The 27,992-nt window shown below is 42.0% G+C and overlaps 1 protein-coding gene across 2 annotated transcripts in view; it reads right to left on the bottom strand.

The window, feature by feature from the left end:
- The window catches only part of PHF14 (PHD finger protein 14), a 299,910-nt gene that overhangs the window by 66,304 nt on the left and 205,614 nt on the right, over positions 1 to 27,992 (bottom strand). For both annotated transcript variants that reach the window (XM_084620028.1, XM_084620027.1), the window contains exon 17: positions 27,182 to 27,299. In XM_084620028.1, coding sequence (XP_084476154.1) covers positions 27,182 to 27,299 — 118 coding nt within the window. The remainder of the gene's footprint in view (positions 1 to 27,181; positions 27,300 to 27,992) is intronic.

Consider the following 27,992-nt stretch of genomic DNA (forward strand, 5'->3'; position numbering starts at 1 on the left):
TTGCTGAGACCACAGGAACTGAAAGGTCAAAACTAGAGCTACTGCTTGAAAGGCCATCTGAGATAAAAATCTTCATAAATTAAACACTGTATAATGTAAAGAATCATTATTAAGCTAAATTCATTGGAAATATTTGAACTTGTTCCTTTATGCTGGGAATCCTACTCCCATCCAGGGTTAGATGACATCCAGCAGACAACACCCCCTTTTCTCCAGCTCTCATCTGACAAAAAGTCAAAGGATACTTAAAACTACCGTTGAGTTATGTAATTTTTGTGTGTGGTGTTGCTGATTTTTGTTTGTTAATTGATGCATTTTTTAAGCTCTACTCTCTATAACATTATACAACTTGCTACTGCCTAACACTCAAAATGAAACATTTGGAATAGTGTAACAAAGTGTATAAAATCCTATTTGTTTACATGTGTTATAACTATAGTTACAAGATAGTAGGTGCAGGGAACATTAAAAAAATGACTGATCACAAATACTGAACTAAGTTTAAGTATCTTTGGTGTCCATTATATTGAATACAAAGTTTATGTATTATTATGGGATAGCATGTAATTTCTCTAGTGGGGGAATGTGGCTAAAGTAAACCTTGGGAAGTGTCATGAGCTTCAACGGTCTATTTTAAACAAAGTGCCAGACAAAAGGGAACTTTTAAGACAAAATGAAGTGAGTTTCTTAGGAAACACCTGGAGGGAGGTGAATGCAAATTCCCACCTCTGAACCCAACCTTTTGAAGCTATACCCTTAGGAGAGAACGAGTGACTGCTGATTACCTGTTCACTGAATCTGAGGATCAAAACCCTAGCTGTATAAATGAGAGAGACTGATATTCATTCTGGTTGTGAGCTGTTATAAACTTGTAACTACAGGAAAAAACTTTGGTGGGGTTTGAAGGACTCATCACCTACCAGAGCCTTTGCTGGAGTTAGAGGATGGTCTTTGGTAAGCTTATTAGCATGCATGTAGGTTATTTTATTGTTTTTAATTTTTTTCTCCCTAGTGCTTTCACCTTAAGAATAAATGAGCTTGCTTAGAAAGAGCTGTGTGGTAACTGTTTATAGGCTCTGAAGAGTAAGCAAAGCAGAGTCACTGGCCATTTAGGCCATCTGGGAATAACACAGTGGAGGCAAGAAATAGTGCAACCTGGAAAAATGCCAGTCAGGAGTGAAAGAGATAAGGGGATCCATGCAAGAGAGGTGATGGCTGGCAAGCCAAAATCCTAAGAGTGGTAGATCATGAAGCTGCCCTGAACTGTGACAAGGCCCATCCAGTCCAGTATCCTGTGTCTGATGGTGGCCAGCACAAGAGGCTTCAGGAACATGGACCAAGAATCTCAGAGGAGGCAAATGTGAGATAACCTCCCCACTATATTAGGTCTCATTGTAATCATGACATGGATTGTTTCTTTCCTATGCTTGTTCAGTGCCCAGCACAATGGGGCCACAATCCTGACCGCGATCACTGGGTGCTACCATAATAAAAATATTCACTATTACCCCCTAATAAACAGTTGTATTTGAGATCCAAATGTATTTAATTATAAAGATCTTGATCTAATGCCCATCAACATCAATGAGAGCCTTTCAATTGGCATCAATGGACCAGTTTAAAAATGAGAACCAATACATACACTAAATTTATGTTTTAAAATAGGACTATTTCATTTGCTTCTTTTACATAGATAGTTTACATCTTTTTAGGTGCCTATATCACAAACACCATTGTGGTAGCTGAGGGTACACATAGCAAGACAGTTTAGTACCTCTTCTGAACTTAGAAGGTTTTACAGCTTACCAGACACTATTGTGTTCTGGGCCAAACTTTTTTCCATTCAAAATAAAGATTATGGATCTTTTTTTTAAAAAAATACACACATTATTAAATTTAGGTTCCCAACAGTATGCATTTAAGAATTCATTTTCAAAGCTTTTGCTGCAAGTTTTCTGGTATGTGATTCCATAAAACCTCTTGTACCAAAATAGGAATGAAATAACTTTTGTTGCTAGTGAAACAAAACCACAAAATATCTCTATGTATTATTATACAGTATACTTTGAAATAATGTAAGTAACATTTAATATATATACATAAACACACACACCACTGCCTACAGAGTTCTCCTTTGATGTTGCATGCTCATGCCATTATAAAATATATTCTATTTTAAGAGTATATCTTCCCCTGAGCACAGCTACACGCATACACAAATGCCCATGGAAAAAACAAGTTTTGTGCAGGAGAACTATTGAGGTGTTGGGAAAAACAGCATGCTTCACGCCCATTAGCAGGACAGTTCTGCAGCTCTTCCAGGATAGCAACTCCAACTCCTGGAACCCCTTTACTCTATGCAAAGGTTGAAAGTTGGTATGATCATGGTGCCAGTGGCCACAACCTCCAAGCCTACCTCTGACCTCACACTAGACAATGTCCTACGTGGGGAGGGCAGAAACTTCCTGTGGATTTGCTTCCCACAGTCACCTCCCTCACCATAAAGCAGAACTACTGTGGTTTCACCTGGGGTCCTTACATGTTCATTCCAAATACTTGTTTGAAATACTCAAGTGCTGAAGATTATTAAGCACAACACTATATGGACAGTTACAGAAAATCAAAAGCTACTAAATCATAATAGTTTGGAGACTGCAAAGGTTTATATTTTCCAAAACAATAATTGGTACCATCATCTCTGTGGAGATTGTGTGACTGAACAAACTAAATTAAATCTACCCAGATTATTAGAGGCAGAGAGCTTCGCTGTAATCTGTTCCCCATTTACACAATTTATAGATTCCAAGGTGAGAAGTGACCATTGTGATCACGCAGTCGAACCTCCTGTATAACATAGGACATAGATCTTCCCCAAAATAATTCCTAGACCATCTCTTAGTATTATCATCACTACTGTACTAAGTTTCTTGCCATCAATTCAGCACTATTCATGAACACTACAAAAATTATGCAAACATTTTGATAATAGAAATGTCACTTAATTCTGCAATTGCTCTGTAGGAGTCTGGGATTCTTTCAGCCCAAACAACCCATAGAGAAACCCAATATATCTGTTAGGAGAGAGTATTCAGGCTATGTGGTCTAAGAATTATATTTATTTTATGTACTTTTTTTTCCCAATAACTTGATTGAAAATAGTAAGAAGCACTACATGTACATTTATGCTAATGAAATATCATTTATTTCCTCCATTAAATATTACAGTGAATTGTTTTTATTATGGCTTGATTTAGAAATCCCACCTGGAAATGGGACAACTGATTTTTCTGAATACATTTTTTGCTAATGTGAGAGTGCTAATACAATTTTTAATCTTCCCACAAACCTTAGAGGCTATGTTTACACTGCATACACAGGCTAGCACAAATATATATAGAAACGTAGCCACAGTGGCACAGGTAACAGCAGCGGAGGCACAGCTGAGCCGTGCAAGTCTATCAATCAGTTTCAGGAGGTTGTGTGCTCAGCATGGCTGCCACTGCTGCTACCAGCACTACTGCGGCTACACTGCTATTTGTATTTGTGCTACCTTGATGAGAGCTAGCACAAGTAGGTATACACAAACATGGGAATCACATCTGTAGCTCAGCTTGTAGACATCGCCAGAGTTTCCATTATGTTCTGTCCTTCTAAGCCACTTAAAATCACTAATGAATATGTAGCACCTATCTTCAGTAACAAGTACACTTACCCTTTCAATGAGCTTTCATAGTATGTAAGAGGACACATATTTTATCTACAGCAGTGGTTTTCAACCTATGTTCTGAGGATCCCTGGGGGTCCACAGTCTATGTCTAAGGGGTCCACAGTTGAAAACTACTGTTCTATGGCAAAGACAAAAAACAGTAGTTTTCAATTTGTAGGCCCCGGACCTCTGGAGGTCTGCAGATTACCATCTAAGATTTCCAAAAGGGGTTGCACCTCCATTTGAAATTTTTTGGGAATCCACAAATTTAAAAAGATTTAAAACCACTGATCTATAGCATCCCATAAGGCTCTGTGTAACCTGTATGAATCTGCTGGTGCTCTCATTTTTTGTTGTCATAATTTTCTAACCTTCAATAAGATACTTACATCTATTTTCTATTCTCTGTATGTTGGTAATGTCTTGCTGCACAACCCCCCAAACACCCTCTTTTTCCCTTTGGTTACTTGTACCAGATTTAATAGGCTGCCTCTTCCTGTTTAATCTTTAGCAGGTTAGTAAATAGGAGAGCTACTTCTGATAACTAAAGATTTTTAAGGCTTCCTAATGAATGAAGTATTCTGATACTACTTGGTGGTTTGAACTTTCCAAAGCGTCTGAAAAATACTTAAAAAGAAAAGGAGTATTTGTGGCACCTTAGAGACTAACAAATTTATTTGAGCATAAGCTTTCGTGAGCTACAGCTCACTTCATCGGAAGCTGTAGCTCACAAAAGCTTATGCTCAAATAAATCTGTTAGTCTCGAAGGTGCCTCAAGTACTCCTTTTCTTTTTGCGAATACAGACTAACACGGCTGCTACTCTGAAACCTGAAAAATACTTAAGACTCTCCAAACATTCCCCAAAGAATTTTCAAACCACTGAACCATATAATCATTTTCAACCTTTACCAAAAATACATTTAATAAAAAACCAGAGATAAACTTAATTACTGCTTGAATTTAACAACGCAATGTACACCTTCAAGGTTTCGTGAAGATCTTTTTAAAAGCTACCTGAAAATTCCACATAATATTTGTGTACTCTCCTCGTAGAATTAATTATAATGTGCTTACAGTTATATTCACAGGCAAACCATTTGCTGAACCATTTTTAAAAAGACAGGAACTTTTCTGCTAAAGAATGCTAAAATTCAAGAGATGAGACACCCTTCCCCTTCACAAAGTGGTTGATGCAGCACAAATCACCAGTCCCCAGCTGTCTTTTGTAAAACAAGATTAAATGTGGCTGGCTCTAGTCTCCATTCTTAAATAGAGCTGCTCTCAAACTTCACTATACTGGCTAACTATACACTGAAAAGCAAAACTTGACTCAGCTAAAATTCATGACTTTTTTACTGCTTCATAAAATGGCACTCATTTGGATCTCTTCCTATGGCCTCTCCCCACTCTGGTTCAATAAGATTAATTTGTGCCTAGGCAGCATTAATAATTCATATTGGTAAGTGGAAGATCACTTAGTAGTGACTTGTTTGATTGCAGTGCTCTGAAATCCTTGACAACAAAATCAACTTTAAGAGCAAACATGAATGGCATATTAGGTTGCTATGACAAGGTTTACAGACCCTGTCCAGAGACTGATAGCAAAAGGATTAACCATCTCTCTCTAGTTAGAGGTAGGACTATGGATGCCTGTACTAATTTAAAGAATTTGCAGGATAAGAAATCTGGACCAGCCATGAGGAATTAAGTTGAGATCTAAAATTCTGCTTTTATTATACAGTTTCTATTTATGTATAATAAATAAGTGGCAAGCATAAAGTTCCAAGGCAATAAATTAATCACAGGATCTGGTAATACAGAACATACAAGTGTAGAGCTAGAATAGACTGTGATGTCACCAGAACAAAAGCATGCCCAAAAGGGGGGGAGGGATAGCTCAGCGGTTTGAGCATTAGCCTGCTAAACCCAGGGTTGTGAGTTCAATCCTTAAGGGGACCATTTAGGGATCTGGGGCAAAAATTGGGGATTGGTCCTGCTTTGAGCTTTCAACCCTGATATTCTATGTACATCTTTGAATCTTCTAGTATCCACTCATTTATGATTTTATAAAATCCCCAAATGCTTTTCTTGCTGCACTCTGCCCAGAGTCTTCACCTCCACACAGATCTTCAAACAGAAAAGATCATTAATGCTGTATGTTTTTCAATACTGCCTTCCTGCCATTTTAGTGTGTTCTAACCAAAAAAGTTAATCAAGGATCATAAAGTAAAAGCCTCACAACTCAGCTGTAAGCTTTTCATTCACATTTTTCACTAGTATCATTTATTTGCATATCAAGAGTCAATATGTGTTCTACTAATTAAGTAAATAACAATCAAAGTTTGTAATCATGGGTTGCTAATAGAAAGTGGTAATGGTCAATTACAATTTATTGGTAAATTTGTTTATCACTCTGTTGTCAGCATGAAGCCTTTAATTATTAGCACACTAATGTAAAGGCACATTATTCTTAGGGAACTCCACAAGCAGGAGGCAACTAGACTGATGAAGTGGAGACTGCTGCGCTGGGCATCACAGCATGGGGAGTAGGTGGCCAGCCCTCTGTGGAGAAAGAGATGGTTAGGGACTATTTAGAAAAGCTGGATGTGCACAAGTCCATGGGGCCGGACGCGTTGCATCAGAGAGTGCTAAAGGAATTGGCGGCTGTGATTGCAGAGCCATTGGCCATTATCTTTGAAAACTCATGGCGAACGGGGGAAGTCCTGGATGACTGGAAAAAGGCTAATGTAGTGCCAATCTTTAAAAAAGGGAAGAAGGAGGATCCTGGGAACTACAGGCCAGTCAGTCTCACCTCAGTCCCTGGAAAAATCATGGAGCAGGTCCTCAAGGAATCAATCCTGAAGCACTTACACGAGAGGAAAGTGATCAGGAACAGTCACCATGGATTCACCAAGGGAAGGTCATGCCTAACTAATCTAATCGCCTTCTATGATGAGATTACTGGTTCTGTGGATGAAGGGAAAGCAGTGGATGTATTGTTTCTTGACTTTAGCAAAGCTTTTGACACGGTCTCCCACAGTATTCTTGTCAGCAAGTTAAAGAAGTACGGGCTGGATGAATGCACTATAAGGTGGGTAGAAAGTTGGCTAGATTGTCGGGCTCAACGGGTAGTGATCAATGGCTCCATGTCTATTTGGCAGCCGGTATCAAGTGGAGTGCCCCAAGGGTCGGTCCTGGGGCCGGTTTTGTTCACTATCTTCATAAATGATCTGGAGGATGGTGTGGATTGCACTCTTAGCAAATTTGAGGATGATCCTAAACTAGGAGGAGTGGTAGATACGCTGGAGGGCAGGGATAGGATACAGAGGGACCTAGACAAATTGGAGGATTGGGCCAAAAGAAATCTGATGAGGTTCAACAAGGATAAGTGCAGGGTCCTGCACTTAGGACGGAAGAACCCAATGCACCACTACAGACTAGGGACCGAATGGCTAGGCAGCAGTTCTGCGGAAAAGGACCTAGGGGTGACAGTGGACGAGAAGCTGGATATGAGTCAACAGTGTGCCCTTGTTGCCAAGAAGGCCAATGGCATTTTGGGATGTATAAGTAGGGGCATAGCCAGCAGATCGAGGGACGTGATTGTTCCCCTCTATTCGACATTGGTGAGGCCTCATCTGGAGTACTGTGTCCAGTTTTGGGCCCCGCACTACAAGAAGGATGTGGATAAATTGGAGAGAGTCCAGCGAAGGGCAACAAAAATGATTAGGGGTCTGGAACACATGACTTATGAGGAGAGGTTGAGGGAACTGGGATTGTTTAGTCTGAAGAAGAGAAGAATGAGGGGGGATTTGATAGCTGCTTTCAACTACCTGAGAGGTGGTTCCAAAGAGGATGGTTCTAGACTATTCTCAGTGGTAGAAGAGGACAGGACAAGGAGTAATGGTCTCCAGTTGCAGTGGGGGAGGTTTAGGTTGGATATTAGGAAAAACTTTTGCACTAGGAGGGTGGTGAAACACTGGAATGCGTTACCTAGGGAGGTGGTAGAATCTCCTTCCTTAGAAGTTTTTAAGGTCAGGCTTGACAAAGCCCTGGCTGGGATGATTTAATTGGGGATTGGTCCTGCTTTGAGCAGGGGGTTGGACTAGATGACCTCCTGAGGTCCCTTCCAACCCTGGTATTCTATGATTCTATAAGTGGGTTTGATGTGTTTTAGAGACCATTTATACTGCATTCACAGCTACATTTTGATGATTTATATATATTTACATTTTCCTTTTAAGTTTTTAGTTAAAAATGAGCATACAGCTGCATAACTGAAATCTATTACTACAACCAAGTATTGTACATTTTTATACAAGTCATTGTAATTCTGTGAAATTCGCTGCCACAATGCACCCCCTGCAGCCTCAGAGGTGCAGGGGAGGGAGCTTTGTCTGAGCCAGCAGGAAAAAGAAAACCTTGGCCCTCCAAGGATTATGCCCCACTCCCTCTCTCGAGGGTAAGGGGGGACGGGAGGGCTCTGTGTCTGATTGGCTGGACAGAAGAGTGCAGCGTAAGTGCAACATAAGTCTGTTGGCTCCACTCAATTACAGACCTAAAAGTGGTAATTCTTCAACAAAAAAACTTCAAAAAGAGACTCCAACGAGAGACTGCTGAATTGGAATTAATTTGCAAACTGGATACAATTAATTTAGGCTTGAATAAAGACTAGGAGTGGATGGGTCATTATACAAAGTAAAACTATTTCCCCATGTTTATTCCCCCCCACCCCCGTTCCTCACACGTTCTTGTCAACTGCTGGAAATGGCCCACCTTGATTATCACTACAAAAGGTTTTTCTCCCCCAGCTCTCCTGCTGGTAATAGCTCATCTTACCTGATCACTCTTGTTACAGTGTGTATGGTAACACCCATTGTTTCATGTTCTCTGTGTACATAAATCTCCCCACTGTATTTTCCACTGCATGCATCAGATGAAGTGAGCTGTCGCTCATGAAAGCTTATGCTCAAATAAATTTGTTAGTCTCTAAGGTGCCACAAGTACTCCTTTTCTTTTCACCTTCCTCAGTAGCCCAAGGACCCGACAGGTAGCTTAGGTTGCAAAATTCATGTTGTGACAACTTGGCTGGTGCCAATAGAGGGTTCTTGTTCCCTGATAAACTAGAACTGAAAGCAGATTAGGAAAATGCAGCTCCTAAAGAAAGTGGGGAATGGGCTTGTGGCCAACTGGCCCCACTTAACCCTCATATGAGGAAAGGGCTGTGGGGTCCCACCAACAGTACTGAGACTTGATTAATAGTGTGGTGGCAGCCCTCTTCCACAGGAAGAAGTGGAGGGCAAACGGCAGCCCTCCATCAAGTGGTATGGATTACCAATGAAGGATGACCTGCATTGCACAAGTTATTGCCTGATAGTTCACTCATGTCACCTAATAAATCTGCAGCCCACCTGAACTTGTGTATTTTGTATTACTTGTGTATTGTCTTTCTTCCTGCACCGTCTGTCACAAAGTATGATTGAGGACAATAACTAAGCAGGATTCAAAAAGTTTAGATGTTTAAATGAATAACAGAGCAGGTCTAAAAAAGAAAAGGAGTTCTTGTGGCACCTTAGAGACTAACAAATTTATTTGAGCATAAGCTTTCGTGAGCTACAGCTACCGCATGCATCCGATGAAGTGAGCTGTAGCTCACGAAAGCTTATACTCAAATAAATTTGTTAGTCTCTAAGATGCCACAAGTACTCCTTTTCTTTTTGCAGATACAGACTAAGACAGCTGCTACTCTGAAAACAGAACATGTCTAGTTACATGAGATAAGGTAAAAATGCATAAGTGTCATTGACAAGTTTAAATCAGGTATCCTTTAGATGTCCTGAACAATAATGAAATGATTTCACAGAAAGTTAGGCATGAATATAATTTTTAATTGCTTTCAAAATATATTATTGACTGAAATCCTTCCCAAACTTAGGCATCCTTAGTTTGCCCTCAGACATATATATATTTGGTAAGTCATCTCACAGCATAGGGGAAAAGGTTGAGTCCTTAGAAATAAAGCAGTTCATTAAAGCAGGAGACTCCATAATCCATAAAAAGTCGAACCACTTCAGCAAGAATCTGATTTATGACAAAAAGAAAAGGAGGACTTGTGGCACCTTAGAGACTAACCAATTTATTAGAGCATAAGCTTTCGTGAGCTACAGCTCACTTCCTCAGATGCATATCGTGGAAACTGCAGCAGGCTTTATATATACACAGAGAATATGAAACAATACCTATTCCCACCCCACTGTCCTGCTGGTAATAGCTTATCTAAAGTGATTTCCAGCACAAATCCAGGTTTTCTCACCCTCCACCCCCCCACACAAATTCACTGTGTGGGGGGGTGGAGGGTGAGAAAACCTGGATTTGTGCTGGAAATCACTTTAGATAAGCTATTACCAGCAGGACAGTGGGGTGGGAATAGGTATTGTTTCATATTCTCTGTGTATATATAAAGCCTGCTGCAGTTTCCACGATATGCATCTGAGGAAGTGAGCTGTAGCTCACGAAAGCTTATGCTCTAATAAATTGGTTAGTCTCTAAGGTGCCACAAGTCCTCCTTTTCTTTTTGCGAATACAGACTAACACGGCTGTTACTCTGAAACCTGATTTATGACAGACTTTTAAAAAGCTTCTTTGTAGAATCATTTGCTCCTTTTTAGTGCAGGTCTTTGATGACACCAAAACATGTCCACTCCTTTCAGAGATGTATCAAACCGTCCCTTTTTGTTAAATACATTTTTATGGAAGAAGTCATCAGATGGTGCTTGTTGCACACAGTCTTACAAATTGTTTGCTTTCACATGCGAGCAAATTTTTAGGTCTTGGAAGAAAATACTCTGTTGTTGGTTTTCTGATGCAGGCTCTTATGTGGGAGGAGCTATGGCAAGCAACAAGGGAGTTCTCTCTCTCTTCCTTAATCTTTCTAGAATCAATACCTGGGGAGAGAGTTGCATTGTGAAACCAGACAGTGATGTTGGGGCTGAGATCCCTTAAGAGGGGACTGCCTGTGTGTGTGTGTGTTGCTTCTGACTACCTATGTTCAAGGACTGGTGTATATAGTGTAAAAGAAGTAAGTTACAGTAAAAATATATCCAGACTATGTGTCAGTGATTTCTCCTCCTCTGGGAAGCCTACCTGCAGAGCCCACTGACATCAGCTACCAGTCAGCAGAGGGGCTACACTATGCATTCTGAAAGATGGATAGATCCGATTTGTGGTAGAATCTGTTGCCAAATTTTAGTCAAGTTGTAAATTATGCATCTCAATTAGGTGGCACTACTAACTGGTACTCAAATGGGTATTATTACTTTGAAATGGATTTAAAAATAAGATAGTCCACTTCATCTTGTCCTGAAGTCAGACATTTCTCTTGCTATATTTTGTACAACTATACAAATATCAAACAGGACAATGAGATTGCCACATTTCAGTGCATTTGAATGTGTAGCTGCTATCAAATCTCTTCTCCCCTTTTTATTGTGGTAGCATTCTCAAGATGTTCAAGGTTGGATATGCACATCTAGCCACAAAACAAAACAACCTCTCCCCCTTCCCCCCCAGCCCCAATGCAGACAGGGTTCTGGAAAGATGATATACCCTATCTACCACCTTTATCTGTCTATGCCTCTCTGACATACTGGAACTCCACTTGCCAGCGGTACAAATACTTGATGTTTATGAATTAGGATATATTAAGATGTTTTATACTGTAAATTGGGTTATTTGCAATTGGTGAATTGGAAAATATTCACAATACAATGGTCCTGTTATGGGATCAGCACCCGCCTCTCGCGATCACCCCCTTCTGGTCAGGTGTGAGCTTGCTGTTTCTTAGTTCTTGGAATGGGGTGGCATCTTGCAAGCACCCGCCCCGGCAGATGGTTTCTTTGGCAGGCCTTCAGTGACTCAGTCTTCCGGTCGAGTCACAAACACTATCTGTAGGCGGAACAGAATGAACAACCCCTTCTGGGATATACAGTGTTTACCTTCCGCAAGGCTTCCTCCCTGGAGACACTGCCCTCTATAACAGTCTAACAGGGCCCATCAGAGTAGCCTCTGTTGGTGTATCTTTTTCAGCAGCTGTCCTCCCCTGGGCTCAGTATTTCACCAGACCAACAGGGTCCATCGCGGTACCCTCACTTGGTCTGGCTAGCTTCTGGGCTCAGTCCCTGCAACCAGCCAGGAGCTCCTTCCTAGCTCCCCCAGTCTTCGGCAGCCCTCCCTGGGCTCAGCCCTGCTCATAGAGAGCTATCTCTGGTCCTGCTACTCTTCCAGCCAGCCAGAAACTTGATCCTCTCTCTTCCAGCTATTGACTGCTCTGTCTCTGCTGCTTCTTTTTATATGGCACTCCTGGTCCCAGATTGGCCATTCTAGGCCACCCAGAGGACTTCTCTTTTGCTCTTTTGTGGGGAGGGATGAGGCAGGCCCGTGAGGCCTCCAGCAGGGGCCTTCAGATCTATTCTACCACATCACAGGTCCCTTTTAAAATTATTTTTTCTTTGACAGGATTTCAGTGTTTAAACTACTTTTTTAGTAACATCAGAACTTCCTAGATCTGCCTTGAGAATTCTCATTTAATGGAAAGCCTCAATCTATCTATCTGGACTTCTTTTCGCATTTAATACCACCAAATTTTATGCTTATCTTAACTTCTACTCATAAATCAAGTACAGTATTAAGTTAATTTTGAGGCTAGTTATATCTGGAACTCCATTTATGGTACAAATTATTCATTAAACAGATCTGTCTACTCTTCTTTGCCAGCAAAAAATAGAAACTATCCAACTTATTTTTCTAACTACTGTATCTAGAGAGATCTCGAAAATGTAGTTGCCAATGTTCAGTCAAATGATTGAGCCCATCCTGCTGTGGAAGTTCTCCCTCTTCTGGAACTACCTGAGCGTGAGATTCACCCCTGTACAGAGGACCGCTAATGTCTATACACCACTTAAATCCTCAATACAGAATTTAAGTAACGTATAGGACTTGTGCCAATCCTTTGCATGGGGGTGAACTACAGTCTCACCACTCGGCTCTCCAGACCTATCCTGAGATAGTTTTCTCACATTCAATTTTAAGAGAGTCATTCTTGTATTCTAGAGGATCCACTACAATTTCACACATACTCATTAATAAGTTCTCACTTGAAGAAGAGAATTTTGGAAAATATGGATAACCTCATAAGATAACAGTGGTTCTAAAACTATCTCAAAATTAACATAATTTTTCCCCAGTTCCTGGAACTTTCTTCAGCAATATTATACACTAAGATTGATGCTCCCATGATGATTTATACAGTACTTTTCTTAGCCTTATATTTAACTCTCTTGACTAAAGTAGGGGTTAATTCGATTGTCCCTAACCAGCATACACTAAAAGAGGTTAGAGTATCCAAGACTGCCAGTGAGCTATTACTGAGCACAGAACGGGTGTTCTTTTTGCAAATGCACCAACTACAGTACTGTATCCAACTCATTATTTTGTAAAGCACTTTGAAATACCAGTACCTTGAGTCCAAAAAGTGCAACACAAAATCATATTCTCTTCTATTATATTATCTTCTGCTTGTATCAGCAATAGTTATCTGCTGTATTCTTTTATCAACTTTGAGCTGGAACATTGTTTCCCACTGTGGCGATGTAGTTGTCTATATGCTGCATCCTCAAAAGAAGAGTCTCTGATGTAGCATTTCCTCTGATGTAAGACTACAATACCTAGGGTCAGAGCTTCTTTAAAAGCACTGTATTCACCCTTTTCATTACACTCAAAATACTTGGTTCCAAAGGCTGTTAAAAAAGGAGTGCATTGTATGTCCCCCAAATTTCAAGTTGCCGTGTACTCTCCTCCTTAAATCAGAGGATGTTTTGGTCATTTTGGAATAACATTAAATCAGCATGGGTGAGACTGAACATTTGATCCTCATTTTTTAAGGTGCATTTTAAACACAGAGTTATGCATAATTACTTAAAATGACACTGCCCTAAACTATGTACTGTAGGGGAAGAGTAAGCACTACCAAATCACGATTTATGCTACTATAATGTATACACTTTTATAGTGTGCTACGTTAATGTGATGTTATACAAATTACTCACCAAAAAAAACTACGCTTAAAACATTCAGATTGCAAAGACAAACACTGAAAAAGCTAGGCAATGACAAAATTAAGGTTGTCTGCACATCCTTGTCTGCATGTCTTATGACACACACTTTAATTCATGATCACATACTATTTTTTCCACAGGACTACAGTCTCATTCAGTGACCAGGATAGATGGCGCTCAGTTAATGAGCAGCTATTCAATTCTATTATTTTATTTTGTTTTTTCCTCATTACTCAATGTGTGGCCCCACACCTTAATTACTGCATATTATCCAAACCCTACTCTGAACACAGAATTATTCATTTCTTCATGGGTGCTCATCACTATTGTATCTGAGATCTTGACAGGTTTCAGAGTAACAGCCGTGTTAGTCTGTATTCGCAAAAAGAAAAGGAGTATTTGTGGCACCTTAGAGACTAACCAATTTATTTGAGCATAAGCTTTCGTGAGCTACAGCTCACTTCATCGGATGCATACTGTGGAAAGTGTAGAAGTTCTTTTTATACACACAAAGCATGAAAAAATGGGTGTTTACCACTACAAAACATTTTCTCTCCCCCCACCCCACTCTCCTCCTGGTAATAGCTTATCTAAAGTGATCACTCTCCTTACAATGTGTATGATAATCAAGGTGGGCCATTTCCAGCACAAATCCAGGGTTTAACAAGAACGTCTGGGGGCGGGGGGTAGGAAAAAACAAGGGGAAATAGGTTACCTTGCATAATGACTTAGCCACTCCCAGTCTCTATTCAAGCCTAAGTTAATTGTATCCAATTTGCAAATGAATTCCAATTCAACAGTCTCTCGCTGGAGTCTGGTTTTGAAGTTTTTTTGTTGTAATATCGCAACTTTCATGTCTGTAATCACGTGACCAGAGAGATTGAAGTGTTCTCCGACTCGTTTATGAATGTTATAATTCTTGACATCTGATTTGTGTCCATTTATTCTTTTACTTAGAGACTGTCCAGTTTGACCAATGTACATGGCCCACCTTGATTATCATACACATAGTAAGGAGAGTGATCACTTTAGATAAGCTATTACCAGCAGGAGAGTGGGCTAGGGGAAGAGAAAACCTTTTGTAGTGGTAAACACCCATTTTTTCATGCTTTGTGTGTATAAAAAGATCTTCTATACTTTCCACAGTATGCATCCGATGAAGTGAGCTGTAGCTCACGAAAGCTTATGCTCAAATAAATTGGTTAGTCTCTAAGGTGCCACAAGTACTCCTTTTCTTTTTGAGATCTTGACAGATATTTATTTATTTATTTATTTTAAAACACCCCCATGAGGTGAGGGGAGGGGATAGTATTAGCCCTATTTTACACAAAGGGAAAGCAGGCACAAAGAGATTAAGATCAAAAGTATCCACTAATTTTGGGTGCCCAATTTGAGACGTCTAGACCCTGATTTTTCAAAGTTATTTAGCATTACAGATTGCACAAACAACCTTAATTCTGGCATATCCTCATTTCTAAGTGCTTGACTTTGCAACCTGAATAATCATAGAAACATAGGTTTGGGAAAGTCATTTAGTCCAGCGTCTTGCAGTGAGGCAGGATGGAGTAAACTTAGACATCCCTGATAGATATTTATCTAATTTGTTCTTTAAAATCTCCAATGACGGTGATTCCACAACATCCCTTGGTAATCCATTCCAGTAATAATTATTAATTATGTTATTTTAACATAGTTGTGTGTAATAGCTTTTAAATCAAGCTGAACACCCCCACCACCATCCCTGAAATCTCATCATTTGGAATGTAGTAACTAATAGCAGTCATCATCTACGTGGAACAGCACTAGAGAGGCGTAAGATACATACTTTACCATTGGGTTTTACAGATATTTGCTAACAGCAGTGGAATGCTAGACTCAGGAGACCACTTTTGCTGCTTTCCCTCTGACCTGTTTCTGGCACAGGCCTGTCTCTTTCCCCCACCCCGGCTCCTTATCCCAGTCCCACTCTCCTCAAATAGCCAGTCCCAGTCACCACTCTTCTGGCTTTTGATTACATTCCCAGTCGTCTTGTCCAGCCAGACCCAGCTGCCCCATCCTGGCTTCTCATTTGATTTGTTTCATTCCCTACTCCCCCGGCCATCAATCATCCCCATGTCCGCGTTCATCATCCACACTGGCTCCCAGACCCAGTCTCCCACTATTAATTCCTTTTACAATTTCAAAGTCCCACCCGCCTATCTCCTTGACCCTATCTCTTTACCCAACCAGTACCAGTTTTCCCCTTACACCCTGACTCCTCATCAGAACTATTTCCCTCCATCCTCCCAACTTCCTTCCCCAATTCCCAATAGTTTTCAGTCCCAATCTCCTTGCCCAGACATTTTTAGTCTTACCCTGTGGCTCCCCCCACCCCGAACCAGTTTCTCCCACTCCTAGTGTCCTTGCACTGTAAGTCCTGTCCTCCAACCCCAGCTCCCAGTCCCAGTTTCCCTCTTCCCCCCATCCCCAAATCTCCAGTCCCAGTCTTCGCCCCCAAGCTCTTTGTCTCAATCTATTCCCCCAACCCATTCTCCCCAAGGTCTGGCTCTTGTCTCCTTTGTCTTTAGTTCAGGTGGCTTCCTCCTACACGCTCCCTGGGCTCAACAGAGGGGGTGTCACTGAGAGCACAGGAGAGATGGGCTCCCTGCTTTCTAGTTCCAGTGCCCCAACCTGGATCCAGTATGGTCCAGAGCAGCAAGGAACTTCGACAGGGAAAACTCTGTTCAGTCGTGATGGAATATTCAGGGAATTTAGCTATGAACATCTAAGAAGTCTCTAAGAACATCTAAGAAGCATCCGAATAGTGGTTTTTCATAGCCTTATTGCTTGTCTAAATTTTGGTGGATTTTCACAGGAACGGCAATAGGCACACACCTGACAAAAGGCCACTCCCTTGCCAAATTTAAAATCCCATCTCCAAAGCATGGGGGCATTAGAGTTTTTCAAAGAAAAAGTAGCTGTTAAATTAACATAACTTCTTTTCCCCTAGCATCATTCTCCGAAAAGGATGAGTTGTTTTGGATGAAATTTTCCAAAAAAGTTCAACCTGAGGCAAACACCCAAATTTCAGCCCAAACAGTTAAAGGTTGGCAAAATTGTAAGCAACTGAAAACAGAGTCTTCTAATGGGATGTGTCAGGTAACTTTAATAACAGGCAGTGTTACCCCCCCCCCCACACACACACACTATAAAAAAAAGTATTCCTGTTCATGCATTATGAATTACATAACAGATTTTATTTATGACCATTACTAAGTCAATTTTTCTAATTTATACAAATTGTTGATATGAAGTCAGTTTGTTTCCCTCTTGCTAACTTCATTATCTTTAAAATAAAAGTAACATACATTTCTTTCTGTGGTGTACTTTACATATTTTAAATGGCACTTGTTTTGATTTTGAATTTTATATTATGGCTGGAGAGGTTAGCATTCTGGAGGAATTCAAAACAGGTTCGTAACACAGTACGCTGACACAAGATCTTAACATATGATGTTCTAATTGGTAGTATAGTAGTTGATAGTTCATTTTATATGTAAGTTTTCATAGCAAAAAGTGTTCTTGTCCACCAAATTTAACTCTGCATTTTACATTGTAATTAGGATAAAATTCCATAGGCTAACCAGATATCTAAATCACTAAAAAACAAACAAACAAAAAAACCAACAACCCCCCTCCCCACCTCTCTTTGGATGAGCAAACTGAAAGTTTGAAATTAAAATGAATTTTAAAACACAACTCATTTAAATTTTATATTTTTAATAAATCTTCAAAATGGAAGAAGATCAGACATTCAATTTCAGATATTACAGTGTCCAGTTAAATTTGCTTGTTCCCTGTACTGAAGCAAGTCACACCTTAGAGAAATCACCCTGCTCAGTATTGGGACACAGGCAAAATCCTTCATGATTGCTTTCCAACACAACAGATGAGCAGAAAATGAGCCATTTGCTCTGGCTGGTGTGACATGAATTTGTAGTTCCAGAAAATATTCCATAAGGAATTTAGATGAGAATTCTATGCATATACGTTCACAATTTACGTCCACTGAAAAAGTTCAATAAAGTAGAAAGAGGAAATAAAAATGAACTAAAAAAAGGCTCCAGGCTATGGCAGCTCAACTTACAGCAGTCAGATAATGACCTGTCATGTCCACTCTGCAACTTTTCACAAAATAGATCTTAAACAAGGATGGAAAAGGAACTAGCAAAGTCATTTTAACTATCATGATGTATGTGTAAATCTTTTGCTATACTGGTCTTTTACAAAACTTTAAACTGGGAGGATGTATGGAAGAAGAAGGGTAATGAAACATTATGTAACTCCCACTACCCTCATCTAATTTTTACAAAGAGATCTTGTACCTTAAAGAAGTAGTGTTTAGACCAATCATATACTATTCTGGAATGCAAAAGAATTTGTTGTTTAAAAGAAGCTTCTAAAAGTCTCTCTCAATACCATTATTCTAAAATACTGGAAATTTTATGATTTAGGGCACGGAGATTTGGCAGTATTGGAAGCACAGAGTAATCCTTTTCCAAGGGAGGTAGGTGATGTTATTAAAATGCTAGCTAATAGGCTTATTTCAGCTTTCATGTGAGGTAACAAAAACAACAATGTTTCTGAGATGAGAAAGCTTGTCAGACCTCAGTGGTGAGCATCACCCATTCCATAAAAGTGACAGGCAGTATTACCGGCAGAGAAGATGTTGCCCTCATGCCCTGCAGCAAAGTCACTGTCTGTCTATTCTCTGACAGACAGGGTAATATGGGAATATGTTACATTGGTGGGAAAATAACTGACAAGATTGCTGGAGAGTCTTGTGACATATCATGAGCAAAACAGAAGTAGCCTACAAAGTGCTTGTGACAGAGAGCAACTTAAAGCATATGTTTATTACCATCACATTTCATCTTTGTATTGCTTCCACCTGCAAACATTCAGTAATATCTCAAAAACTACTTTTATTGTTAGGTCAACACGATGTCACCATTACCCAATTTCTAAAACTGGAAAAAAACCAAAACGGTTACCTACCTTTCATAACTGGTGCTTCGAGATGTGTTGCTCATGTCCATCCCATTGTAGGTGTGCGTGTGCCCACATATGTGGCCGTCTGAGACTTTTGCCTTAGCGGTATCCATAGGGCTGGCTGTAGCGCCCTCTGGAGAGCCGCACTCATGCCGCAGTATATCAGGCGCTGCCGGCTGTACGTCCTCTCAGTTCCTTCTTGCCGACAACTCTGATAGAGAGTCAGGAGGGTGGGTAATGGAATGGACACAAGCAACACATCTCAAAGAACAACAGTTACACAAGGTAGGTAACCATTTTTGATTCTTTGAGTGCTTGCTCATGTCCATTCCATTGTAGGTGGGCTCAGAGTTCACAGTCTCGCAGACTGGAGCACTGCTCTGTGGAAACCAGCATCAGCCCGACATACTCAGTGCATAGTGCGAAGCAAATATGAGGATGGACGTGGTCATGGCGTGGCAGATTTCCTGGATTGGCACCTGAGAGGCTCACTTGACTAGGGTGCAAGCGTCATGATCGCTGGTGGGGGCACCTTTGCCAGCTCATAGCAGTAGCCGATGCAAGAAGTGATCTAGGACAAGATTCTTTGGGTAGACACTGGGCAACCTTTCATCCGGTCTGCGACAGCAACAAACAGTTGTGTAGATTTACGGAACAGCTTCATCCTCTCTATGTAGAAGGCCGGTGACTCCGGACAGCCAGAGTATGCAGCCTGCATTCCTCATCTGTAGTATGAGGCTTTGGGCCGAAGATCAGTAGGTATATGTCCCGACCAGTATAGAATTGGGAGACACCGTGGACAGAAAAGCCAGGTGTGGACTCAGCTGGACCTTGAATAGAAGACTGTATAAGGCAGCTCCAATGTGCGCGCCCTGAACTCAGACACTCTATGGGCCAAAGTTATAGTGATCAAAAAGGAGATCTTCCAGGAGAGAAGCAGAAGGAAGCAGGAAGCCAGGGGCTCAAAGGAGGGCCCCGCGAGCCTGGACAGCACAAGATTCAGGTCCCCCTGGTTCTGGATATGCTGGTTAAGGCGCTCCAGAGCTTTCAGGAACTGCACTGCCATGGGATGGGAAAAGACCGACCTGCTGTGAAATGCTGGATGGAAAGCCGAAATGGCTGCCAGGTGCACCCTGATGAAGGAGAGAGACATGCTCTGGAGCTTAAGATACAGCAAATAGTCCAAGATGTCATGCTGGGGCTATAAGGATGACCATTGCTCTGTCTTGCTTCACCTTGAGCAGGACTCTGTGGATTAACGGCACCGGTGGGAAGGCGTACATCAGCGCTCCTGACCACAGAATCAGGAAGGTTTCCGACAGGGAGCCCTTTTCCCTGCCCAGCACAGAACAGAACACATGGCATTTCCTGTTCTGTCTGGATGTGAACAGGTCCACCTGGGGAAAGCCCCACCTGTGGAAAACTAGGCTGACCACCTCTGGATGGAGCAAACATTCGTGGCGAGATGAGAAGGTTCTGCTTAGTCGATTCGCCAGGACATTCTTGGCTCCAGGAAGGTGGGTGGGAACCAAATAAATGGTGTGCTGCACACAAAAAGTCCCAGAGGCTGAGCACTTTCTGACAGAGGGCCGAAGACCTGGCACCACCCTGCCTGTTGATGTAGTACACTGTGGCAGTATTGTCCATCAGGATTTGCACCACTTTGCCTTCCAGGTGGGGCAAAAAAGCCTGGCATGCCAGGCGAACTGCCCTGAGATCTCTGACATTGATATGGAGGCCTAGGTTGTGTTGCAGCCAACAGCCCTGGGTGTTGAGCTCGCCCAGACAGGCGCCCCAACCCAGATCTGACGTGTCCGAGACCAAGACGAGCAAGGGCGATGGGGCTGCAAAGGGAACTCCTGGCAGCACCGACTTGGCATCCTGCCACCAATCCAGAGAGGAGAGGACGTGGCTCGGCACCATGACCACTCAGTCCAGGGGTTGCCTGCTTGGAACGTACACCGAGGAAGCCACGCTTGCAGGGGCCTTAGATGAAGCTCGGTGTGACTTACCACATAGGTGCATGTGGCCATGTGGCCCATCAGACGCAGGCACATGTAGGCTGTGGTGAGCGGTTGGCTCTTTATGTGACCGAACAAGTCCATATAGCTTAAAAGCACACTTCTGGTAGAAAGGCCCTGGCCTGCATGGAGTTGAGAACCGCTCTGATTAACTCTATGCCTTGAATGAGTGTTAACATGGATTTTTCTGTGTTTATTAGGAGACCCAGATCACTACAGGTGGAGCGCACCAGACTGAGGCTCCTCTGGACCTGCTCTGGAGACCTGTCCTCGATGAGCCAATTGTTGAGATGGGGGAGATTTGGACCCCTTGATGCCTCAGGTAAGCCGCCACCTGCGCCACGCATTTTGTGAACACCCTGGGGGCCGAGGACAGGTCAAAGGGTAGCACTGTAAACTGGAAGTGGCGCCCCGCCACTAAGAAAGGCAGGATATGTCTGTGTCCTAGGAATATGGAGATAGGAAAGTAAGCATCCTTCAAGTCAAGAGCGGTGTACCAGTCCCCCAGATCCAGGGAAGGGATGATGGAGGCCAGGGATACCATGAGGAACTTCAATTACATGAGCGACATGTTGAGGCCCTGCAGGTTCAGAATGGGTCTGAGTCCCCCTTTTGCCTTCAGGATTAGGAAGTAGCAGGAGTAGAATCCTCTTCCTTGCATATCCTGAAGAGTCTCCTCCATGGCCCCCAGGCATAGGAAGTTCTCGACCTCCCAAACGAGGAGTTGCTCATGAGAAGAGTCCCTGAAGAGGGACGGGGAAGTGGGGGGACGGGAAGGAGGGGCAGCCAAAAACTGCAGGGTGTAGCCCCGAGCCACTATGTCCAGGACCCAACAGTCCGACGTAACCCACAACCAGGCTGAGTGGTAGGGGAAAAGTCGGTCGAAGAAAGGGCAGGAAGGATCTGGACAGTTGGCTGGTGCATCGCTCCTGAGTGCACCCTCAAAATGAGCGCTTCTGGCCCCCGGGAGCTTAGCCAGGCCAGGCTGTGCAGGAGATTGAGATGACGAAGGGCAGCAGCAGTTAAACCCAGTGTCCCTTTTTCTTGCAGGCCCCTGTCGAGGCTGCTACTGTCTAGGTGGCGGAGGAGGCCGGAACGGCTGCCTGGACATCTGACGAGCGTGCGTCCCCAGGGAGCGAAGGGTTGCCCTTGTATCCTGCAGGCCATGCAGATGTGTATCTGTTTGGTTGGAAAATAGGCCAACACCATCAAACGGGAGGTCCTGGATAGAGGCCTGCATCTCCCAGGACAGGCTGGCGGTCTGGAGCCAGGAACTGCACTGCATGACCACGGCTGAGGCAACCACTTGGGCAGCTGAATCGACTGTGTCCCAGGCCATCTAGAGAGAGCACAGGGCTGCTGCAGTCCCCTCTTCCACCAGGGTTGCGAACTCCTGGGCCGCCCCCTGGGACATGGAGTCCTTCAACCTGAGGAGAGAGTCCCACAGGTCAAAACTGTAGCAGAGGGCCTGGTGGTTTGCTACCTGAAACTGGAGGTTGGCCGTAGAATAAATTTTTGACCAAACAAATCCAGTCTCTTAGTCTCTTTATTTTTAGGGGTGGAGCTGGCGGGCCCCTACTTGTCCATTTTGTTGGCCGCTGACACGACCAATGACCCTGGTGGCAGATGAGTGTATAAGTACTCAAACCCTTTTGCAGGAACGAAGTACTTCTTTTCTGCCTTTTTAGAGGTGGGCGGGATGGAGGATGGGGTTTGTCAGATAGTTTGGCAATGTTCAGGACCCGCTCATATACTGGCAGTGCGACCCAGTCTGGGGAGGATGTGGAGAGCACACTAAATAATGTGTCCGTCTGCTCCACCATCTCCTCCGCCTTGATGGCCAAGTTGGATGCCACCCTGTGGAGCAGCACCTGATGCTCACAGAAATTGCCTGGTGGGCTAGCTCTGGAAGGCCCCGCCACTGCCTTGTCCAGGGAGGAGGAGGATTATTGGATGACCGGGGGAGGTCTGGCAGTGTACTCACCTGTTGGTGCGGGAGGCCTTGGGGTGGGTACCGGATCCTCACCCGTGATGGCCGCCAGGACATCCTGCACTGAGCCCGGTGCCATGGGTACCAGGAGCACTGTCTTCGGCCTGTCTGACGCAGCGACTGAAGGCTGGCAGGAGTGGGGCACTGACATGACGGGAATGCCCCATGCATTCCAATAAGGCCATTGGGTCAGCCACTGGCTCTGTTGCCAGGTCGGCACCGATGTCACAGATGCACCCTCTGAAGCCCAATCATGTTGCCTGGGCAAAGGGCTGATTTGTGCCTCCAAGCCTGAGACATTGTCACCCTCTGGCGACCAGGGCAGGGTTGTGGAGGCTTGAGTCTGACAGCTCACCATCACCACCGGAGACCGCTGATGGGAACGGTCCGAATGGTGCTGGGGGTAGGGGAAGCAGTGCTGCTTCGAGGAGCGCCCTCAAGGTCTCAGTGACTGCAACCGACTGTGCGATGAAGACCGAGGCCAGGGAGATTGACGATGCCTGGGCGAGCTTTGGCACAACGACGGAGATCGGGAGCACGGTGCCGACAACTCATAGTGGCGAGCTGGAGACCTAGGTTGACGCGGAGACCAAGAATGTGGCGACCTAGGGCTCTGTCTTGGCTCTGGAGAACGGCGGTGCTCGCCTGTTTTGTGCAAAGCCTTGCCGGTAGGCTTGCCCTTATGGGAAGCCTTAGCTGGTTCCATAGCTGCACGCAGTGCCAGCTTCAGTGGAGGTTCTCTCAGCTCTCCAGGTGCCGGGGCCTTGGAGGAGGTTGACAGCGCCATCGATCTAGGCCCTTTATCGCTCCCCGGAGTTGGTGGCAGGCCATTCAGGGAGAGGAACTCCCCAAGCCCGAGCCCTTTAGAGGGTATGAAGTGGGTGTAAGGCCCCAGCAGTGTCCTTTGCGCAGAGCCCCTTGGTTGGGCTTGGTTGGTGCCACCCTCTTACTCTTTTTCTTCAGCACCGGCAACAGGGATTGGTGCCAGGAGGATCCTGGTGCCGAAGGTGTGCTGCGCACCGAAGTTGAAGTGCTGGGTGCCAGTTCTGGCCACGACTGCTCCAAAGCTGGGCGCAGGGCAACCTGCATCAAGAGTGCCCTAAGACGGTGTCGCACTCTCTTTGTGTCTGCGGACGAAAGTTCTAGCAGATGCGACAGCGCTCCTTTATATGGGTTTTCCCAAGGCACTGTAGGCAACTCTTGTGCAGGTCACTAACAGGCACAGGCATGTTACACGAAGAGCAGGGATTGAAACCAGGAGACTGAGGCATGCCCCGCCAGGGGAAAAGTCCCTACTGGGACATTACCTAACTAACATTTAACAGGTACTTAAGAACTAACTAACAAAGATTAAACTATTTGCAGGTAAAGCACAAGGCTAAGCTAGACGAGAAACTGCTGACCACTTGCGAAGCAAGGGACAGAGGTGCTCCCACTGACTACCATGGGTGGTAAGAAGAAACTGAGAGGGCGCAGGGCCGGTGGCACCCGATATATCGTGCCATGAGCATGGCACTCCCGAGGGCGCCATAGCCAGCCCTCCAGGTATTGCTAAGGCAAAAGTCTCTGATGGCCACACATGTGGGCACGGACACACCTACAATGGAATCAACATGAGCAAGCACTCAAGGAAGAACTATAATTAGGAAGGTAGATAATGTAATCACCTTTATTAGGACAATAAAATCATTATGCAAAACCTCGTGTATTATAACTTCACTTTTTATTGAACCAATAAGTACCACATAATCTATTTGTCCAATTTTTTTCTAGGGCCAATACACCTAAACACTCGTTGTCTAGGAAAAGTTAAAATTTGTTTATCTGAATTAACATTCATACTATAGTGATTATTTAAATTGAATTTAAGCAGATGAATAGCAAAGGGAAAAATTAAATTTCCTTTATTACTTTCCATTTGGAAATATTACTTTTTAAAGTCTGATTTCTCCACTGAAGGGAAGGAGACTGCATTAGTGTCTTCTTGGCAAATGCTGAAACGTGCAATCCTATTTCACTGCAGTAATCCTTAAGGAAACTTTGTTGTGACATACCAAAAATTGGATTTAGTGGTTGAGTGAGAGATTGAAAATGCTTGTGGCTCAAGTCTGCTATTCATCCAAAGGTCAGACAGAGTGCAGCAAACAATGCCAGATTCCTTACAATGTTCCTGCCTAATGGACTTGTATTCAGCCCAGAAGGAAGTCCCCTTCCTATTGGGAGAAAAAGCCCTAGAATTCATAAGTATTTATTGGATGTTGAAATATATGCAGGGTATTATGTGTAAAATATATACTATAAAGCAAGACAACAGATTGAAATTGGAAGAGAAAGAAAACATTAAGCCTTTTAAAATTATTTTCATATAAAGGAAGGACTGTACGAAAAGTTTAATTCAGCTAACATGATCTTGTTAGACACAATGTAGCATAATAGATGAGAGAAAAATATGGTATGCTAAAAAGAAAGACATCTCTTAATATGGACAGTAACATAGCTTTTTTTCAATAGTTTCTTTACACTGCTTTGCAAGAAAAAAATTCTTTGTTAAGTAACTAAACAAAGCCACAAGGAGTCCCCATAAGACAACTTTCTCAGTACCTATCATATTCATCATTTTCTCATTCAAATATAATTAAAATTGGCTATGTTGAAAATAGTGCAATAAATCAAACTTAATTGTTAAATATTAATTTTAAGAATGGGTCTTTATGAATTAAAAATGAAAATCAGTCTCAGTAATAAACATCTTGTTTGGTATATTTTTAAATGTGAAATAATCCTTAATATAAGTACAGTAAATATCTGTGGTCATTGTAGCTTGTAAATTCAATTTTATTTTTTCAAAACATTTCATCTTACATCAAAATATCTAAAAATTAACTCACTTTACAGAAAAATAATGTTGAATTAATTTTCATGGTAAATTATTCAGCAAGCATAGCATTTTATCTGCATAGTTTGGCCAGCTACGCCAAATACACATTTGGAGTTTCAAAAAGTGCCCTTTTGCAAAAACACTGAAAAAATACGACGCAGAACATTTTAACTAATGTTATAAAGAAACCCTTTTGGTTTAAGAGGTGACAGGAATTCAATATCAATTATAATTCACTCCAGGAGTGCCCATTGTATTTAAGTGGTATTCAAGAAAGACTGCTTGATGTCCAAACTATAGCTGACAGCTAATTTCCAGTGTCCATCTTTGTATCTTCTTGATTGAAGAATGATTTGATTAACGCCCAGCAAAGCAAAGTATTTTATTTTTCCAATTGTAAAAGAACACCAGCAACTTGAAAATCCCATTTGTGCTTGAAAATTTTATATCTACTTTAGTTATAAATAACTGTACACCTAAGAAAGATTATTAGAAGCTAAAGAAGTTAGTAGAAAAAGATCCTCTATTTTTTCTGTTTGTTAACTTTGCGTGTTTGATAGCATTTTCTTTATAGTCCACTTCTCTATGTAATCAGTTATTCGGTCACTTTATCTCTTTCCGAAAATACACTGATAAGCAAAAACAAGCAGCAGAAAAGCTTATGAAATTAACTGATTTTTTAAAAAGTTCTCTTATTTTAATGATGCCCTATCAGCAAATGGATATTTTTAAAATTAGTCACTTTAAAAAAATCAAGTTGACAGTGTCTCTTTAAAGCATCTAGGGGGTGCTGGCACCCATGCTTGCAGGATAACACCACAGAAGTGGATGATTGTTGGTAGCATTAATATAACAAAATTTCAGTCGTGAGAATTTTAAGTTCAAACAATTTTAGAATGTCATATCTTACAACTATCCCTCATGCTAACCTAATAATGTCCCTTGCAATTGATTTACATTGGAAAAAACGAAACAAAAAAAATGTAGACTTTCAAATCTTTCATAAATACATTTCAAATGAATTTACTATTAACCATGCCTTCAAAGGTTATGGTTTACACTATTAAAATATTAAAATATCTGACTGCTTATAATGGGGCAAAGAATGCTATGGTATTTTAACTTAATACTTTGGACTTATATATTTTGGGGGTCACAACCATAATGTAAGAAGAAAATAGTTAAGAGGAATAAGAAACTCCCCTTTATCGAGCCAATTAACACAATTTCCATTTTGCATTTTTCTCTCCTTTAGTTAAAGTCAAGATGAAATCCTTGCAGTGTGACCTTTAACTGTGTGGATTTAAATGTCTGTTTCCCAGTGCAGATCTATGCAAAATGTTCAAACACAAACTCAAGATGAGAAACTATGCAATGATTTGCTCAAAAAGGCTGTCCAAAACCAGAACTCCTCCTCTGAGTTTTCACAGACTGAATTAACTTACTTTAGAGGAAGTAGAATCACACTCTTGACATATCCATCCATAGCCTGTCTGTTTTGGAGATTTTTTCAAAGGAGGGTCCAGACAACCAAAATGGTAGCAGAGTCTGCATTCATCACACCTGCAGGAGAAACAGATACATTGTGTTTCTTCACCAATTAAATCAAGCACACACTTTGGGGTAGTTCACCCCATGGAAAACTTACCACCAAATCTCTGAATCATTAGTTTGGATTAAAACAGACATTTTCAGGAAGGGTGATTTACATGTACACTCACACATTTAAGTATGTTTCTATTTAATTTGGAATATTCTCATGGAGAAATGCAGGAGGCAGCTATGTATTTTCTCTATATTGATGATTTGCAGAATTTAGTACACTTTCCGGCTAACAAAACTTTTTACATTATGGATCTTCCATAATGTCTGCCAACATATCTAGAAATTCAAACATGTTTACAATTGCATGAATGATTTTTTAAAATAGTGACTTTGTAACTAATAAATAAAATCTGCACAAAATATTCAATAATGTGAGATTCTTTTAGTACGAATTTGAAAAGGTTATTCAATTAAAACATTTTGCTGTCATCTTTCACTTATAACTGAAAAAAGTCTAACCTGTACACATCATATTCTGAGTTTATCAACAAGCTTTTTGATAATGTTTTGTGCCATATACACCCCACAGACAACAGTCTGAAACATCGATCATAAGTATTCTTTGTTCAGACATTCTTAGTCTACTGCCACTGAAGAAGCATTTGCTATACTGCAGTGCTTAATGAAAGGAGCCTTACATCAGATAGTACA

The sequence above is a fragment of the Lepidochelys olivacea genome (genome assembly GCF_965140295.1).
Source record: "Lepidochelys olivacea isolate rLepOli2 genome assembly, chromosome: 2".
Lineage (NCBI taxonomy): Eukaryota > Metazoa > Chordata > Testudines > Cheloniidae > Lepidochelys > Lepidochelys olivacea.